This window comes from Cyprinus carpio, chromosome B5 (assembly GCF_018340385.1).
Source record: "Cyprinus carpio isolate SPL01 chromosome B5, ASM1834038v1, whole genome shotgun sequence".
Classification (NCBI taxonomy): domain Eukaryota; kingdom Metazoa; phylum Chordata; class Actinopteri; order Cypriniformes; family Cyprinidae; genus Cyprinus; species Cyprinus carpio.
The window spans coordinates 23,140,045-23,159,162 of record NC_056601.1 but is presented as its reverse complement, the minus strand read 5'-3'; the positions used below and the strand labels follow the sequence as shown (position 1 = coordinate 23,159,162).

At 34.4% G+C, this 19,118-nt stretch overlaps 3 protein-coding genes across 6 annotated transcripts in view; all 3 read right to left on the bottom strand.

The window, feature by feature from the left end:
- sik2a (salt-inducible kinase 2a) overlaps nt 1–1,097 on the bottom strand; it is a 40,577-nt gene extending 39,480 nt beyond the window's left edge. For 2 of the 3 annotated variants that reach the window (XR_006154900.1, XM_019104471.2), the window contains exon 1: nt 485–1,088. Coding sequence is in view for 2 of the 3 variants with exons in the window: in XM_019104471.2 (XP_018960016.2) it covers nt 485–622 (138 nt within the window). In the remaining variant the exon portion in view is untranslated. Of the gene's footprint in view, nt 1–484 lie in introns of all 3 variants that reach the window. The other variant, XM_042724953.1, reaches the window with a different exon arrangement.
- Nucleotides 1,098–4,311: 3,214 nt separating this feature from the next.
- On the bottom strand, nt 4,312–10,579 carry layna (layilin a). The gene is made up of 8 exons (XM_019104475.2): nt 10,467–10,579; nt 10,062–10,079; nt 9,242–9,539; nt 9,013–9,170; nt 8,534–8,578; nt 7,386–7,472; nt 5,066–5,168; nt 4,312–4,979 (listed from the first exon to the last, which is right to left on the bottom strand). The coding sequence occupies exons 1-8, from the start codon at nt 10,540–10,542 to the stop codon at nt 4,628–4,630; spliced, it is 1,137 nt and encodes a 378-aa protein (XP_018960020.2). The 5' UTR covers nt 10,543–10,579; the 3' UTR covers nt 4,312–4,627.
- A 338-nt stretch (nt 10,580–10,917) lies between these two features.
- On the bottom strand, nt 10,918–18,744 carry hoatz (HOATZ cilia and flagella associated protein). Of its 2 annotated transcripts, XM_019104491.2 has the most exons (6): nt 18,123–18,741; nt 17,834–17,869; nt 17,663–17,736; nt 13,116–13,175; nt 11,897–11,952; nt 10,918–11,053 (listed from the first exon to the last, which is right to left on the bottom strand). In XM_019104491.2, exons 1-6 carry the CDS (start codon nt 18,322–18,324, stop codon nt 10,999–11,001), a joined length of 483 nt encoding a protein of 160 aa, XP_018960036.2. In that variant the 5' UTR covers nt 18,325–18,741; the 3' UTR covers nt 10,918–10,998. The 2 variants fall into 2 exon arrangements, with proteins under 2 accessions (XP_018960036.2, XP_018960037.2); XM_019104492.2 differs by lacking the exon at nt 11,897–11,952 and having other exon boundaries at nt 10,919–11,053; nt 18,123–18,744.
- Between the last annotated feature and the right edge of the window lie 374 nt (nt 18,745–19,118).

Below are 19,118 nucleotides of genomic sequence, written 5' to 3'. Positions count from 1 at the left end.
TAATAATAATAATAATAAAATATCATTAGGGCCTATATATGTATATATTTCATATTATTTATGAACTAAAACATTTTACTTGCACACTGAGTATTTTTTTTTTATAATTTTATATTTTATTATTTTTTAGTTGATAGTTACACCACTTGACATAGTAAAAGTCATTAAATTTTTTCTTTGTGCAAAACTGTATAAACGCTTTTCAAAAATTTATGAAATAACCGTGAATACAAATATAACATTACGATATCGGAACTTAGCACATGTGTTTTAAACTGCATTTTAAAGATGTTTCTATTTTCCATCTCGCAGATCACATTTATCAGACTCAAATACAACTTCCAAATGTTTAGGCTTAACATTTTCTATTGATAGTCTAATCTCCTAAATGTAAGGGTTTTTTTTTTAAAAAAAAATTTTGATTGCACAAACGCATGTAAATTAAAAACACTAGTGTGTGAGTGAGCGTGTGTGTGTTACTCACCTCAGATTTCGTGATACGATGTCTCGCCAGCTTCACAACTGCAAAATTGCCTTTTCCCAGCGTGCGCTCAATATCATAAAATCCCACGCGAACCGGAGCCCGCTGCGACGGCTTTTGGTCCTGGGCGGCCATGACCATAGTTTTCTAGTGAACAACTGGATAAAGAGGTGTGTGGATGACTTGGCCACCTTCACCTGCTCATACAAAGCAATTCAAGTGGCAGGTATGATTTTGTTTCTAATGCAAGAACTAAAACTAAAATGGGGCATATGGGTGCCAAGGGCTCCTGCACATGTCTTCGTTTCCAGATAAGGGCTCTACATGACTGAAATGAGAGCGCATACCAATCTGATGCTCGGCACGAGGAATGATGTTCTGGCGCTCGACATGCATTGACGTCAGTGCTGAAGGGATTTTATAAAGGGGCGGATCTCACAAAGCGGCTTCAACGTTCGCGACCATAATGTCACCAAGACAACCTTATCCACTGCGTACGTCAATCAGTGGCTATTGCAATCTCTTCAAACACTTTCAACTCCGTTGCTTACATCTGACCTTCGAAACCCCAAATGCATTTCATTGTTTAGAATCACTGAAAAGATCCTGCACGCGACACCATACCACAAGTAAATATAAGTACGTATTTAATGCATTTGTGCTGCACGCATTTTTCCTAGACGACTGTTTTTGCTTAATGCGTGAAAAAAGAAAAGAAAGAAAGAAAAGAAGAAAACAGGCATAGATAGCGGGAGCTCTGCCCGTGCTTGAAGCTGACATCATTGCATTGCTTCATGTTTTGAATTTATTTATTTATTTATTTGTTTGTTGTTTTGAATTTATTTAACACCGCAGTGTGGAAAGGGAACCATAAAAACAACAACAACGATAATAATAATAATAATAATAATAATAATAATAATAATAATAATAATAATAATAATAATAATGATAATAATAATATTAATAATAATAATACATGTTGTTATTATCATCCACAATTTTTGTTTTATATTTTTGTGACATTAGTGTCTAAAACGTTGACCAGTAATGTATGTCAATGCAAATATGGATATAAAGATAATATTGTGTATATTATGCATATCAAATGACTTTGCAGTATTTTAGAATAACAACTTTGATTACACATTAAATATTGCTATTTGGAGTGAATATATTATATAATTTTTAAATTTAAAATACACATTTTCAAATAAACAAAATATATCTTTTAAAATAGATATAATTTTGTATTTTATTAACATATATTTGTACATTTATTTAAACATCTGTAGATCTGCACATCTACGCTCCCAGTGCTCTGAGCTTGTTGTCAGCGAGCGACCCCTGCTGTCAAAAACGCTTACGCTGTTTTTAATCACTCATGTACAGGTGGTTCTCAATAAATTAGAATGTCGTGGAAAAGTTCATTTATTTCAGTAATTCAACTCAGATTGTGAAACTCATGTATTAATTAAATTCAGTGCACACAGACTGAAGTAGTTTAAGTCTTTGGTTCTTTTAATTGTGATGATTTTGGCTCACATTTAACAAAAACCCACCAATTTACCATCTCAACAAATTAGAATCTGGTGACATGCCAATATTCAACTCAAAACACCTGCAAAGGTTTCCTGAGCCTTCAAAATGGTCTCTCAGTTTGGTTCACTAGGCTACACAATCATGGGGAAGACTGCTAATCTGACAGTTGTCCAGAAGACAATCATTGACACCCTTCACAAGGAGGGTAAGCCACAGACATTCATTGCCAAAGAAGCTGGCTGTTCACAGAGTGCTGTATCCAAGCATGTTAACAGAAAGATGAGTGGAAGGAAAAAGTGTGGAAGAAAAAGATGCACAACCAAACCGAGAGAACCACAGCCTTATGAGGATTGTCAAGCAAAATTGATTCAAGAATTTGAGTTAACTTCACAAGGAATGGACTGATGCTGGGGTCAAGGCATCAAGAGCCACCAAACACACGTGTCAAGGAATTTGGCTACAGTTGTCGTAATTCCTCTTCTTAAGCCACCCCTGAACCACAGACAACGTCAGAGGTGTCTTACCTGGGCTAAGGAGAAGAAGAACTGGACTGTTGCCCAGTGGTCCAAAGTCATCTTTTCAGATGAGAGCAAGTTTTGTATTTCATTTGGAAATCAAGGTCCTAGAGTCTGGAGGAAGGGTGGAGAAGCTCATAGCACAAGTTGCTTGAAGTCCAGTGTTAAGTTTCCACAGTCTGTGATGATTTGGGGTGCAATGTTATCTGCTGGTGTTGGTCTATTGTGTTTTTTTGAAAACCGAAGTCACTGCACCCGTATACCAAGAAATTTTGGAGCACTCTATGCTTCCTTCTGCTGACCAGCTTTTTGAAGATGCCGATTTCATTTTCCAGCAGGATTTGACCTGCCCACACTGCCAAAAGCACCAAAAATTGGTAAAATGACCATGGTGTTGGTGTGCAAACTCACCAGACCTGAACCCCATAGAGAATCTATGGGGTATTGTCAAGAGGAAAATTAGAAACAAGAGACCAAAAAATGCAGATGAGCTGAAGGCCACTGTCAAAGAAACCTGGGCTTCCATACCACCTCAGCAGTGCCACAAACTGATCACCTCCATGCCACGCCGAATTGAGGCAGTAATTAAAGCAAAAGGAGCCCCTACCAAGTATTGAGTACTTGTACAGTAAATGGACATACTTTCCAGAAGGCCAAAACATTCACTAAAAATGTTTTTAAAATGTCTTATAAAGTATTCTAATTGGTTGAGATAGTGAATTGGTGGGTTTTTGTAAAATTTGAGCCAAAATCATCACAATTAAAAGAACCAAAGACTTAAATCAGTCTGTGTGCACTGAATTCATTTAATACACAAGTTTCACAATTTGAGTTGAATTACTGAAATAAATGAACTTTTCCACAACATTCTAATTTATTGAGAAGCACCTGTACATAACTATAGATGGTGATGCCGAAATATGGAAATATAAAGGTTTAGTTTCAACTTCATTCATTAGCTTTTTTGTTTATTAAGGCTTCACATCACTGCATTCACATTCCGATATTTGCATATAAGAAACTTGAAGGATGTTTGATCATTCATTATTTCACAGGAAAAGACAGTCTGCAAGAGATTGTCACAGTGTAATTACTGAGCCCCATACAACACATTCAGTAAAAGCAGCATAACAGGGTCATGCAAACCAACCAGCGAGGGCAAACATATCCGAGCATCTCATTCTGATTTGTTGAGCAGCTTGTTTGTAATATTGTACCACCTTTGAGTGTCTATCCTCCAGAATTTGGCTTTAGGATGCATTAAAAACTCCTAAGTATTACTGTATTACTGTTATAGATATTTTACGTGTCATAGGAGCTTATGAAAGCTAAAATCATAATACACAAAAAAATAAAAAATAAAAAAAATTGGCAAACTACATCTGATAATCATATGGGACCCGTAAACTTCAGATGTTGTTGCACTGAAAGTCTGACTGAGAGTAAATTAATGGTAGATCTGCAGAAATCTGGGTACTGGTTTATCTAATCAGTGTTATAATAGTTTGAAAATAAAATTAAAACCATAAAAATGTTGCCTACTTAGACGAAGTGAAACAAATATTTAAAAAAAAATTAAATTTACATTTAAATCTGTTTTAGCTTATGCTATTTCAGCCAAAGAAACAATTATTGTTTTCGTTTCGTTTAACTAGCTTATTAAAAAAAAAACTAAAACTAAATAAGCTAAAACTATAAACTAAAACTTAAAATATATAATGAAAAAAAACAACAACTAACTAATAATAATAATAAAAAGAGCTAAAACTTTAAATAAAAATTAAAATGAAATGGGACATATAAATAAAAATTGGATTCAAAATATTAACAAAAACTATATTAACAAAAACACAAACTAATGGTTTATGAATGATACTAAAATAACACACTCTCTCATTCATTCAGTACAGTACAGGGTACACACATCCAGGCCTGTTTTGAGCTCTAGCATCCTCCTGATTTGAGAACCTATACTGCAGTAGATAATATTGGATATCTGGCACCAAGGAAATACTCAGGTAAGACATCAACAGCTATTATCATTTTTACAGGAGAATATGCAGTTAAATGCTAATGTTCGCCTGTCATATCAGTAGCCATATAATTCATCCATCCATCCCTGGTCTCTGTAATATCTCCCACTTCCACGGCCTTGCAGTGTGTCATACAAATCGTTGGTCACAAAGCCACTCTCAGTGCTGGCCAGTGTCACAAAACCACTTTCAGTGTCCCGGCCTGCCAAGTTGTCGTAATCTCCAGGTGGAGTGTCTGGAGAAGAACCCAGGAAGGAAGTGTTCTTTATGTCAGGCCGTGTGCCGGCCAGGTCTGATTCATGCTGCCTTCGGATGACGTTATAAACGTCAGGGCTTGGGCTGTTGCATCTTTCTCCAGCAGCCCAGTATCCTGGCTCCTTTGGAGGGGTCTCAGTCTGTTGTTTCTTCCTGCATGCATAAATGATGTTGTATGCCATCAAATTTATCATATTTATAATGCTTCTGATCAGAAAGAGAGCAGTCAAACAACGCACCTCTTTGTGAACAGCTTAAAGCAGAAAACACTTGTCGCCACAATCAACAGCAGCAGAAGTGGGATGGTTGGCAGCACAATGTAAGCAATATTAAGAACGTTGTCTGAAAGACATGCAACAGGACATTGGTTAGTGTGATCAATAAAGTCTTTATTTACACTTTTCAAAATTTTGGGGTTGGTGAGATGTTTTAATATTTTTGAAAGAAGTATCTAATGCTCACCCAGGTAACTGCAGTAATATTGTGGAATTTTTACAATATAAAATGATTGTTTCTATTGTAATATATTTTCAGCAGCTATTAATCCAACCTTCAGAAATCATGCTAACATGCTGATTTTTTCAAGAAAAAAAAAATCTTATTATCATCAATATCTCATTATTATCAAACAGTTGCGTTGATTAATATTTTTTGTGGAAACAATAATGTTTTTCAGGATTCTTTGCTGAATAGAAAGTTCGATTTATTTTTAACATAAATCTTTTGTAACTCTACAGGTATGTATGTCTGGAAGACATTTAATCAATTTAATGTGTCCTAACTGGAAAGTTTTTTATTTATTTTTTTATTTTACTTTAATATACACCAGGGCCCGTATTAAAAAAAAAATTATCTTAAGGCTAAAAGTAGCTCATAACTCACCGATGTAGGAGAAAATCGTAAAAATAATGAGCCTGTCAATCCTAAATACTCAGGACTATTTAGGAGTATTTCACAAAGTGTTTTAGCTTTAAATCTAGCTCCTAAATCTGTGAAAGGTTAGGAGTAGTGAAGAGGACTCCTAAGTCACTAAGACCAAGGCACAAACTATCCTAAAATGGCTGTTGCCATTAATCTGCCTCTGAATGTAAACATTTTAGAAACATTTGATGATAATGAGCTTTTAAAAAGGTATCGCCTTTGGTTTTGGAGGTTATCCAAACTATAATTTTCCTTTAATTATATTCTTGTTTTCATTAACCAGTTGGGCAAGAAGTAACAGCTGTTCTTACATCCAGTTTTTTATCTTTTTATTTATTTTTATGTTTGCACGTATTACTATCAGCCATGATTATTCTACTCTTTTAATTAAAAGGCTGTTTATATGCATATTCACTAATTGTTTACGAGAAGCATACATTTAATAAGCTGACAATTAGCTGAACATATACTTGTTTAATTAGTGGCACTTAGCCTGCATTTTAAAATCTTTATTTGAATGTGGCAACATTTTTTTTAAAACCTTTATATATGGCAACATCATGCTCTACAATATTTCTATGAATAAATCTCTGACAGAGACCCCCCACCATCAGCCAATCACTGTGTGCACAGTTAATAAGTATGCTGACACCGTCCATACCAACTAGTCCACAGCAACACTTACTCTTAGCTTAAGACTTCTCTCTATTCCTCTGTAAAAGTTTGTCTCAAGCAGCTTTGTGAATGGGTTTTAAGAGAAAACTATTAGCTAAAAACTTTTACTGCTATTTAGGAGAACTCTTAGTGGTAAGATAAAATGTTTTGTAGCGTATTCATGAAAAATCTTAGTGCTAAGAGTTGCTCCTAGTAAGAAAATTCTTAGAAATGTGGATGTTTCCTCCTAAAATTTAAGAAAAGTTCCTAGTAAAGAAAAAAGTAATTCAGAAAGCATCTTAACCCTTAAAACCCCTTCAAAAGACTTTGTCATAGAAAGCAACTCCTACATATAATTTTTTAAGCTAAATTAGGAGCTTTCTTAGAGGAATCTTAGAGGCTTTAAGAATAGGGGCCCAGGTATTTGGTTAAGTTTTAAGTCAACACACAGTATACCATAAACTAAGTTGTAAATAAAACTCCAGTAAGTTTATTGGAGTACATTTTATATACTACTTTTACTTAAATATTTCATGTTTCATTCGTTGTTCCATACCATTTTTTTTTGTTTATGTACAGTGGGGTCCAAACTTCTGAGACCACAATATGTCTATTTCTATTTCAGTAGATCTTATTGCAAATTATACCATCAGCATAATCATTTGAATTAAAACTTGCATCATGATTCAAGATGATTCAAAGAACAGCTTGTGCTTCAGTGGAAGCAGGAACATCTGATTGTGTCTACAGAGAGTCACATGACCAATGACACAAGTTTTACTTCATTAGTGATGTAGAAATAGTGCACTCAGAAGCTGAAATATCTGTCTTTTATTTGCATCATAATTATTTAATTCTTCCAAAATCACAAAACTAGGTTTATTCCAGGTATTTCAGGTTTAAATTAAAAAAAAATTTTGTATTGTGTTAACCGATATTCATGCCATGACAGTCTTAAACCCTGTCTGTGAGAACAAGACTCACCTGGAGGTTCAGATACGACCACCCTCATGCCATCATCCTTGTCTGTGACAGAGGGGTTTGGGGATATTCTGGGTGTCGGAAGAGCACCTGTAATGTATGTGATATAGGTTTTATGGTATTATCTAATGCAAGACATCAATATAGCAGCATAACAAACAGAAAAAAGTATAAAACAAACAAACACATAAATAAACCAATAAATGCAGACTTTCCTATAATCACACAAAATGGCACAATAAAATGAATCCATCCAACATTAGGCCAGTGGTCCTCAACCTTCTTGGCTCAAAGGGTCTCCTTTCTTCAAGACAATATTAAAGGTCATTTTCTCTTTGTAAGTACAATTAAGTTAATTAGACTACATTTAAATAATTTAAGACTTTAAGGGATAGTTCATGAAAAAGAAAAAAAATTCTGTCATCATTTACCCGTCCTCAAGTTGTTCTAAACTTGAATAACCAAACAGTTGACTGTAACCATTGACTTCTGTAAATGGCTACTGTCTACTGTTTGGTTACCAACATTCTTTAGAATATCTTTGTTTGCTCAACAGAAGAAAGAAACTCTCATAATAATGACAATTTTCATTTTTGGGTGAACTATCCCATTAAGGCCCTCTCAGAATAATAGAATGATGAATATATATATATAAGATAAACAGGATAACTACATTAACATGATAACATTATGTTTATTATAAGCGCTTGCTGCAGTAATGTAGACTGCTGCTTTAAATGCTTTAACTCTTTGAAATCAGATTCTGATTGGCTTAATGTATATAAAGCCATTATATATATATTCAACAGCTGGAAAAAAATTATATTGAAAGTGATTACAACAATATCGTTACTCTGTGTCGTTAAAGCTAATGTGGGCATCTGTATTCTCATAGAATTAGAACAATTATTAAAACTTTTTAATTGTAGTTATAGTTATTGTCCTTGGTGTGCACAAGCCTTTTTTGGGGCCCACTGGAAAGTTGCTGAGGCCCCCTACTGGTTGAACCACAGTACTGCGGCGAACTACTGCAATAGTTGTTTATATATAAAAAAATCTTTTAACAAAATAATTTGTACTAATTATGCAGAGGTACTATATTAGTGTACAAATTAATTAATTTTCTCAAGCACAATATCTCTATAGCTTACCTTCAGATGTTCTATTTTCTGCAGGACTGGGTGCTGGAGGTTTATCTGAAAAATCACATTAAGACCATGGTACCATATACAGTTCTTAATGTAGGAAGCTCTAATAAAATATTGCAACTAATAGCACTGAAAATAATACTACAAATATTAACTTTTAAATAAATGTCTACATTTTCAAATGAGCACCCCTCAAATCTCTATAATATTCTGCTCTCCAGATAAGTGGTCTTGTCTGGAATGTAAGCAAATGGGAACCAGATGGAACTCATAAGCCTAATGGCTTTGAAAAATAATAGCATGCTTGTCTTAACAACGCTGCACTTTTTGAATGTGTCATTCATGCTCTTTAGAAACAGTGTGATGCGTTACAGTATGCTGAAGCTTAATGCTTGGTGTTGGGTTTCTTCAAATCAGTGAGCTATATCATTTCTATTCTTAACTGAGTAAGAAATCAACTGAATAAAACACGCCTTCCCAACCTTTGGTGTACTTGCAGATAAAGTTGTTTTTGGTTTCACAATTGTCATCATTCCACTGGAACATGTAAGGTCCACCCTGACCTGGAGGAGCAGAGGGCTGATGGTACATCACTACACACACCTCAAATCCACAAGAAGGCTCATCCCAGTGCCAGTTCCTGTCACACACACAAAACAATGAGCAAAAGCACCTACAAAGGAAATGTGTCTAATGTGGCTCTCGTCACACCTGAAGGTTGCTCGGCTTCCATCCAGCCAGTAGTATTGAGAAGGACAGTCTCCGTTTATCTCCTTATTGGCTTGATCCCTACGGAGCCCGATCCAGAAGTCTCCGTCTGATGATTTCAGTTCATGGATGAAGTTCTCTATCAGTCTCTGCTCAGTCTTAGACTCAATACTGATAAGATCTCCACCATCACTCCTGCAGGCTCGACTCGCATCTTCAAAGTTGAGTTTACGCCGAGTGTCTTGAAAATAGGCGATTTTATAGCAGGGCTTTTCAGTGCCCCGCTTGCATATTTGCTGGCCTAAGAGACATATTATAGATGTAAGGAAGAGATTTTGTTATAAAACATTTACAATAAAGAAAAACAAACCACATTTCGGAGCAATGAAAAGTGATTCTGTACTCATTGAGTAACTGGAAAATGTAATTGTAAAAAAAGGAAAATCTAAATTTCTTCATGCACAAAGTCCTTTATTCATAAGTATATATTTAATTATTTTTCTAAAGCATGGGTTTTTCAGACAATCCGCAAATCCAGGGACTCCCAATAGGCTACAAAAAGCGTTTTCCTTTCATAAAGAACATTAATAACGTTGTGTAGCGAAAAACAGATCACTATTTGATGTTCAGTTGATTTAAAACGTGGCCAGGATGTTAAAAGAAGCTACCCTATTCCTGAAAGTGTAAATATTTAAAGATAAAATGAAATGCAATTATGATAATGATTACATGTCGCTCTATGGATGGCATATAAATATATAGACATGGGATGAGACTGAGCTGTCATTTAGAGAAAGCCATTAGTGTCTGCGGCAGAACATACCTCTGGGCTCGTAAATGTCTGCACCACAGGGAGGATGGACAACACATCGGGTTTACAAGTGGTGAAGAGAGAAAACAGACACTCTTAAAGCATGATCTAAACAAGTCACTTCCTATATTCAAGCATCTCATTAAAATGAATTAAACAGGAAACGATTGAGTCGGTTAGCTCAGTGAGTGGGGGAACACCCCCACAAAACAGAAAAAAGTTATTGCAAAACCTTTTAAAATTACAACATATTACCATAGAGACCTGTTATACCCTAAATATTATTACCAAGAAGGTTGTCAATGCACACGAGACACTACAGTAAAAATGAAAACACTTTTTCAGCTTAGAAATCTTTTCTTTCTAAAATCATATATATAGTTTAGTATTTTAAAACAGTCGAGTGCAGTAACTTACCGCCCAGAAGCTTTGATGCGCACGCGGAGACGTTGAGTAAAACCAGCACGCAGCCACATTTTCTCATCAAATCCATTTGATCACCTTTTATCAAACTTCCATGGGCCTTAAAAGTAATTTCACGAGGTCAATGAAACGCCAGGAAAATAAAAGGATGAATATCCAACACCAGGAGAGCTTCTTCCAGTAGAAACCCGATCACCTGTCCCGTTATCCGCTGAAATCTTTGCGAACGTCCAGAGTAAGACGCGCACGCGTGACCGAACGCACAGACGACCACAGCACGTCATCAAATGACAGTAACTGACACGCCATGGGCTTTTATTTGTAGATATTAACAAATCACGTAAAAGATTACAAGTACAAAGTGCTCACTGCTGGTCTTTATTTAATATTTAAAGGCAAACCGACAATTTTTATAGGCATATGATAAACACATATAGTCTAGCTGCATTATAAGTAAACATATTATACATTGCTCTGTTTACTATGCTAAAATTACACATTACGTTCTTTAATATCATCAATATGTTTACTGGAGCTTCTGAACTTCTTTCTGGTCCTCATCCACAGATGATGGAGCCAATCTACACAGAACACAGAAATGATTTCAATGTTTTAAAAATCCACTTGGTTCATTATAGAAACATCATTTGAATTTATTTTATACAAAAGAAAGTGCATTTTCTGTTTTTGCATTGTTTTAGATGTAGCAAACAAGTTCATCTAAGCATTACTATTATATGTCATGTTTCCACATTTAACTTAATGTTGCTAGAAACCAATCTACCATACACGCTAATGAAAGTCTTCCTACATGGCATGAAGTAAAGGATTTTGCAGTGATGTATTTATCAGAAAGGGGATTGTTTTGGATAATAGGACAGGTAATCAATGCAGGTTTGAACTGTCTGTACAGAGCAGAGCAGAAAAGATCAGACAGATTTCAGATCAATATCCAAGCCTCAATATAAGCTTAAGTTGGTTTTCCAATAACCCTTCATCACTGGGTCTGGGAATCAATTTTAGTAGGTTAGAAATCCATATAATAATGAAAATGTTAGAAACTGTCAGTAATTTTCCTCTCTTTCCAGCAGACAAACAATTTCCCCCGTACTAGTTTACCTGTTTAAAACATACTTGTGGCCTTATGTGCTTTTCCCTTTTATAATTGGATGTGATTTACAGTAGCTTCATCAGCGGAATAGCTCCCCTTTTGCTGTCCACAGCAGTAAATTAGTATTAAGCATACAATTACTATTACTTTATTGAACGCAGTAATACATTGCACTGTACCATTACTTTTAATTGTGAAAAGTTTATTGCACTGGTGTCCATAAGTCGTAAAAGATACAGTGAAAGATAATTTTCCAGATGAAATTATTATCAGATAGAGTATATTAATCTTTGACAGAAAAGAGAAATAACACCTTTTATCCACTTGGTTGCATTTTCTTGTTTTGTTTTGGTAGGAAATCATCTCCTTCTGTTGAGAATAAACATCAAAACTGTATTAATTCTGCATGACATTAAAAACAAGGGACTCAAAATGACACAAAAATTTAAATCAGTTTTTGTTTGTTTTATAGTAAAAATTAAAATTAGATATGCTCACCAAGGCTGATCAAAAGTACAGTAAAAAATTTATATTGTTTTACAATAATTTTATGAAAATTGTAATACATAACATTCAAATTTAAAATAAATGTTTTCTGTTTTATATATTATCTTTAGTGTCAGATGATTCTGAGAAATCACTTGCAATACTGGTTATCAACTTTCTTCTTCTTTCTTTTTATTATTAGAAAGCTTTTTAACATTATAAAAGTCTTTACTGATAGTTTTGATTGATTTAATGCATCCTTAATCTTAAAAAAAGACGCCATATGTTTGAACAGTGAGGTATGTACACTGTAAAAAAAGATGTTTTGAACTTGTAAATAAAACAAAGATTATTGTGTATGTTTTAAGGAAAATACTACTTCAGTTTTTTTTTACCTAAAAATTTCACATGTAATTTAATGTTACTTGTTGTTTCTTTTATTTGTGAAATTTACTTGCAATATCTGAGTGAAAATATTTTCAAAGTATTTTTGAAAAGTGTATGTATTTATAAGTACTGATACCTAAACTTGAAAACTATTACTAGTATCATAAAAAATGTAGCTCTGTACATTATACAGCTAAAACTAAAATGCTTAACATCACTTGCAGTCACCAAAATGAATAAACACATCTAAAACGTCTGACTACAGTGCAGCTTGTAATAGGCCTATAAGGTATTCAGCACGGGCTGGATAAAGCACCACCACCCCACAATCATCAGGCTGCTCCCCAGAGAGACATCAGAGTCTTGTGGAAGCCCACCCCTCCTTTCCTCTCCACCTCTATAGGCGAGGATGCCCTAAGAAATGCTGAGGCTCTAGGGAAAAAGTGCTGAGGAAGGGAGAGAGAGCACTCTAATGAATAGGAGAGAAATAAAACACTTGGCTGTCTGAGGAACCCTATCCTGCAGCATCCAAATATGCAACGGCTGTGTCTGCAGAAGACCCGAGATGAGGTTTAGGCTGATACAAACTGAATAGAGAGACCTGAGCGGATGTTTTAAGCTAAAGGGTTGAAGTACTTCTTTCCAAGTATATTTCTTACCTTAATTCGCTCATCCCTCTGCTTTTTCAGAAGCGCAATAATCTGCTCTCGTTTCTTGGCCTAAAACAAAAACGAAATACGTAAGTAAATGCACAACCAGGGTACACTACATTAATTATAATACTTTTATGAAATTAAAACTATTTAAGCAAAAATTATTGGAGAATTACTAAACATCAATGTCATTTTAGTACTATGTATAGTTTTTTTTTATTCATTATTATTGAATTAGCTATTATTTTCATAATTTCAGTTTTCATTAAAAAAAAATTCACACGTTTTTGTCATTATTATTATTATTATATACTATTATTATTTTAATATTACTATTTAGGTTTAATATAGTGACCGAGAGAGCTAAATGGCTACTGTCAACTGTTTGGTCATATCCATATAAGTTTGGAATAACTTAAAAAAAATGTTTTGTAAACTATCACTTTAATCTTAAAATAAATACAAAATGAGAAATGTTGGTTAAGCAATTTACTTAATTGTTTTCCATATAATATTTTTATCTCAGCTTTAATTCAGTTCAGTTAACAAAACTGGTTTTAATTAATTTGATTAGTTTAAGTGTTAGTTTATTTTAACACAAATACTAAATATATACATCACGTAAATGTTCAACCAGGGCACATTGCATATCAGTTACTGAATTTATCTACCAGCACCTACAGTGATGCCCATCTGTAAAAGATGGTGCTTGATACATATACACATTTATATGCACTGCTATAAAATAGCACTGCTGAATAGGCACAGCTGTCTGAGTATAGCAGTCGACAGCTGCACTTACTAAACAAGCCTCATAATTTTGATTTAGCGCCCATGGTTTCTGGCTGCACTTAATGTCATTTCATTAAATCCATTACATGCTTGTACACTGTAACCATTTTTCAAGCCAATGTCATTTTATGGCAGGTTAATCAGTTATAATAATGTAATGTAATGTCTCTGTTGATTATTATCACCCAGTGTAAACATCTGTCGTATTGAAATCTACTAAAACTCATACAACTAAATCAAATGGAGTTATGGAACAGTACAATACATCGGGAAAATCACATTAGAGCAGACGGGAGTATGATTACATTTTCTCACGTTATGTTAAACATTACAATAATTGAACAATATAGAACAGAACCTTTCAGACATTTTTGAAAGTGCAAAGGCAATTTTTATGAAAAAAAACTCCAAAGAATAACCCTTCGGTTCAGAGGTTTTGGGAATGAGGCTAATTAGCTAAGAGTAATCTCATGAAATGGATCTGTCCTCCAGAGGGCCATCCATCTTGGGGTTTCCGGGTTGATTACTCATAGTGGGAATGCAGACATCACAGGGAGGGGACTGCCCACTGTCCTGATTAACATGCTATCTTCAAATGCAAGGAGATGAATGACTGGCCAGACTGTGAAGAGCACATGGAACACCATGGCTAGAGTACAACACATGGAGATGGTAAGCTGTATTGGCGCAGCTGACAAGCAACAACAGTGTTATGAGATGTGATGCACTATAATCTACAGTACACAAGCACAAAAAACAAAGAAACAAACAAAACACATTATTATAATTTTTATTAATATTTTGAATTAGCTTTTTTATATAGAACTTTCAGTTTTCATTTAAATTTTAATTACATTTTTACTAATTTTGTTATGCCATTTTGCACTTTTTATTATATATACTATTTTATTTAATAATGCTATTTAGGTTTATTTATTTATTTTTTATTTGAGCTTTTATTTAATTTATTTCCACTTAGTAATTTTAGTGCTTCAACCTAACCAAAAATTAAAAGGTTGCCTTAATTATTTATTTATAGGTTTATTTCAATTAACAAAGATGTTTTAATAGTTTTAGTGTTATTTTTAATAATTTTGCTAAACTTACGGTTTTATGATCTCACATTAACTGAGACTCCATGTATTATGTCTTTTTATTTATGTCACACTGCAGGCAGCAAGACCATTTAAATTAAACAGTGATGGCAAAAAAGTGATCGAAATGGTAAAAATTTTGAAATAGCAACCAGCTAGAGCACATATCCTTTATACATATACAGTAATATCCAATTATTATTATAATTTTTTTTTGTATTTAGGGAATAAACTGAAAATTGTAAAATTTCATAAAGTACTTTTATTTTAAATAAAGATATTTTTATATTATACTGTAACAAAATTTGTTACAAGTGTACTCCTTAGATGGTCAGATGCACTTTACTACACATTCCACTGAAGCTGAATATCATGCTGATTGTAACCTATAATTGTGATACTAAATAAAAACACAAAATTCATAGATTTATATGTCAACTATTATTTAAAAAATTCAGCTTTTTATGATTATAATGATCCAAGTCTATGAAAAAATACTGCAAATATATATATATATATATTTTAACTTACTGGTCACAGTATGCTTAGGTTATGTGGCAGGTGCAGAATCTTTAGTCTGTAAAGCAAAATGTCAAGTTTCTTGCCCCAGCAATGCCCAAAAAGGGACAAATTAATGCTTCCTTATGCTCATACACGGATGAATTGATCTGCAAGACCAGTGATTTCCTGCTAATGCGATTAGTAGATGTGGTTAATGCAATGTTGGGAGAGAAAGTAGCTATGCGGAGAGATTCATCACCACACAAATGTAGGGCTTAAGAGCGGTAAGCAGGCTCTTAAGTATTCTGCCTGCTGAATAGCATTGCAACTGACTCCTCTGTGAGGAAATTTACACGAGTCAGATAGCAATGGACATCTTTAAATTAAATCTGCAGACTTATCGGATACCTATGTTTGAAAGCATTGAACGTGTACAATCAATCAGCACAATAACTGCCTTGTAATATGAAGCACAGCAAATTGGGTGCAGGATGAGTTATGCGGTAAAGTTTAGGGCTATGAGTGTGTTCAGATTCCTAGCATCTATAATTAACATGTTATAGTGATACTTGCTTTAGTACCATTAAAAACTTCATATCAGAGTTCCATTTTATTCTGTGATCTTAAATTATCTGGGATGCTCCTCATTTTGCTTATGTGGCATACTGAGCGCTGTTGTTAAACTGGTGAATCCAGCCTGCCAGATCTACACTTAGAAACCCTGTTGATCTCACATCATCTATCATTAGAGATCCACAACTGCCCTCCACAGGCTGGCTCATTAGCTCTTAATGCTGTAATGCACTGTCTAGAAATACAGATCACAGCAAAGGGAGAATCAAGACAGAAGCAGGGGCCATCTAGTCCACATTATGCCACATATCTCAATCTTTCTTATTGTTTTTGTTTCTCAGAAGTGCTAATTACCTTATTAAATCAAGTCCTTTTACTTGACATTCTTATATGTGCAGGGTATTGAGTTTGTGGTCATTCTGCTTAAATACACAGCAACTATACATATGTTTCAACTATCCTAAAGAGAGCTGTCATACTGGAGCTGTGGTGCAGTGCAGCACATGTGCCCACAATATGTACAGCAAGTGCCATTGTCTGCATGAAAACATTCATTAACATAAAATTAATGAATTAAAATCTCTAAATTTACATTTTTGTACACTACCTCTTAACAATCAACTTCACTTTGTTCCATACTTATTTCCCTCAAGAACCTTGTTGCATGGATTAATATTTTACCCCCCCACCCCACTTTATTTTTCAAAGCACTTTGACTCTTTAAAAAGTGATTCTTTGGTAGGGATGTTTTCAGACTTTTTAATTTATTTATAGGAAAGTCGAGTGTAGATAGGAATGTACAGATAAGAAACATCTCTCCTTGGGATATGACTGAGGTTACATTCAAAAATAAGACCACAGCTCATACAGTTACAGTTAAAATGCTAAATAAGTACATTTATTCTTAGGGGATTTAAAAAGACTTGGCAGATTGCTTTGACTGCACTGACACTATCGGTTGAGAACAAAATTTGAACTGAATTCAGCTGAATGCAGAAACTATTGTTTTTTGTGGAGCTGGTTTATAGCTGAATTGATTTGTTTTATAATGGACAAATTTTACAACAACACTGTTATTGAACTGACCTGAGCTGAATAACAACATTATTGCCTTCTGCAGAGCTGATTGTAAGCTGAAGTGAACTTGTTTTATAATTGATAAACCTTGCACAGTTATTGAACTGAACTGAAATAACACTGAACTATATATAACTATATATATACAGTGTGTGTGTATAGCCTTAGTCTACACAATGAAGAATTAAAAAATATATATTTTAAACAGAGAAACAGCCCGGTCTCATGAAAAATCGTTATCAATAATACGTGTTTTTTTTTTTTTTTTTTAACGTGCTATTTATATGCAGAAACTAACTTTGGCGTTCATACAATACTCACGTGTTTGACGTGCATATAACACGCAGTTTCTGCGTGCATATAATATGCACCTACCCCACTCCCCAAAACAATTGCGTATCATATGCACTCCAAAGTCGATTTCTGCATACAAATAGTGCGCCAAATAAAAACAGAAAATCGTGCCATTGAAACACACATTCATGAGATCGGGTTAATGTACCACTGAGACCTCACCATCTCCATGTATTTCTGTCTCTCCTCTTGCTTTTGCTTCAAGTAAACATCCTGCTGGATTTCATCATCCCTCTCTGCCAAGGAGACAAACAAACAGGCCAAATCAGATTATAGCCTACTTAAGAAAAATACAATACAATAAGCTCAGACAAACACCTATACTATACTTACTTGACCAAGACGCTTGTTTTGCGCTAGCATTTGTGGCTAAAAATAAAACAACAAGGGATTACTCTTCTTTATCTGATTTTATTAAAATTCTTTAAATGTGTCACCAGAAAGTCTGAACCATATTTACAGACCTAAACAAGCGCTGGCCCTCGAGGTTCACATAGGTTTGTTTCATGATTTTTATCTTATGATTTTACAACTCATTCATACAAATTTGCAATGCCAATGTACTTCAAGACAGTTTGCAGGTAGCTACAGAATACGCGCTCGCACTGAACGCCACACTCACAGTGCGGTGTCTTCGCAGCTCTCAGCCGCTGCCTGATGTCAGCAGAAACGAGTCGAGACTCTATTGGTGGCTGAAGGGAAAGAGAGCTCCAGAAAACCTTTGCATATGCCACATCTTCTTGCGACGCTCCATCAAATACTGTACAAAGTTTGTCGAGTTCTGCAAGACTGTCTAAAACCTCTTCGTGTAGTTCTTCTGTCATAATAGTTAACAAGCTTGCTGTTCTAGCAATAGGTAACCAGTCATGTGTGGATGTGTTACGGTTGCCAAGGTGACCAAACGCTCCCTAGTAAACGGAAGTAAAGAATCACATGAGAAAGAAAGGGGACTCGAGGAGATCATAGATATTTCTATACATAGCTTACTACATCTATGCTCAATATATTCATGCTTCTTACGGGAATAAAAAAAGGACTTAAGTAGCCTAACTTTACTCTAGGCCTCCTATATTAGACGAGACAATTTAACGCACAATATTTTAAATTAGCCTGCTTAATTGTAGAATGTGTTTTCCGAGTAAAACGTATGAATGACCCAATTATTTGATTTACAGTGAAAATCTGTATAATACGCAACAAGACAATACATACTTGCACAGTATTGTTACCTTACACGTAGCCTAAGTAGAATTTTGTAAGTAGGCTATTTATTATTTTAAGATCTTTGTTTAATACTGTGCACTGTTTGTCACAGTTCAAGGAAAGCCCTTTTTTCAAGTATAGGCCGGTAATAGTAGGCTATATTAGCACTAGCCTATATAAAAATGAAATACACAGAATACAGGCACCAAACTAAACAACAACAACAAAATAAACAAACAAAAGAACAAAACAAACAAACAAACCAAAAACATCTCATGCACCAGAGAGAAATATTTATATAGGCCTATATATATAAAAATCTGAATATATAATCTATATATAATCAAATAAAATCTATATATAATCTAAATCAGGCTTAATCTAATCAGACAGATTAGAACGGTGTGGCATGTTT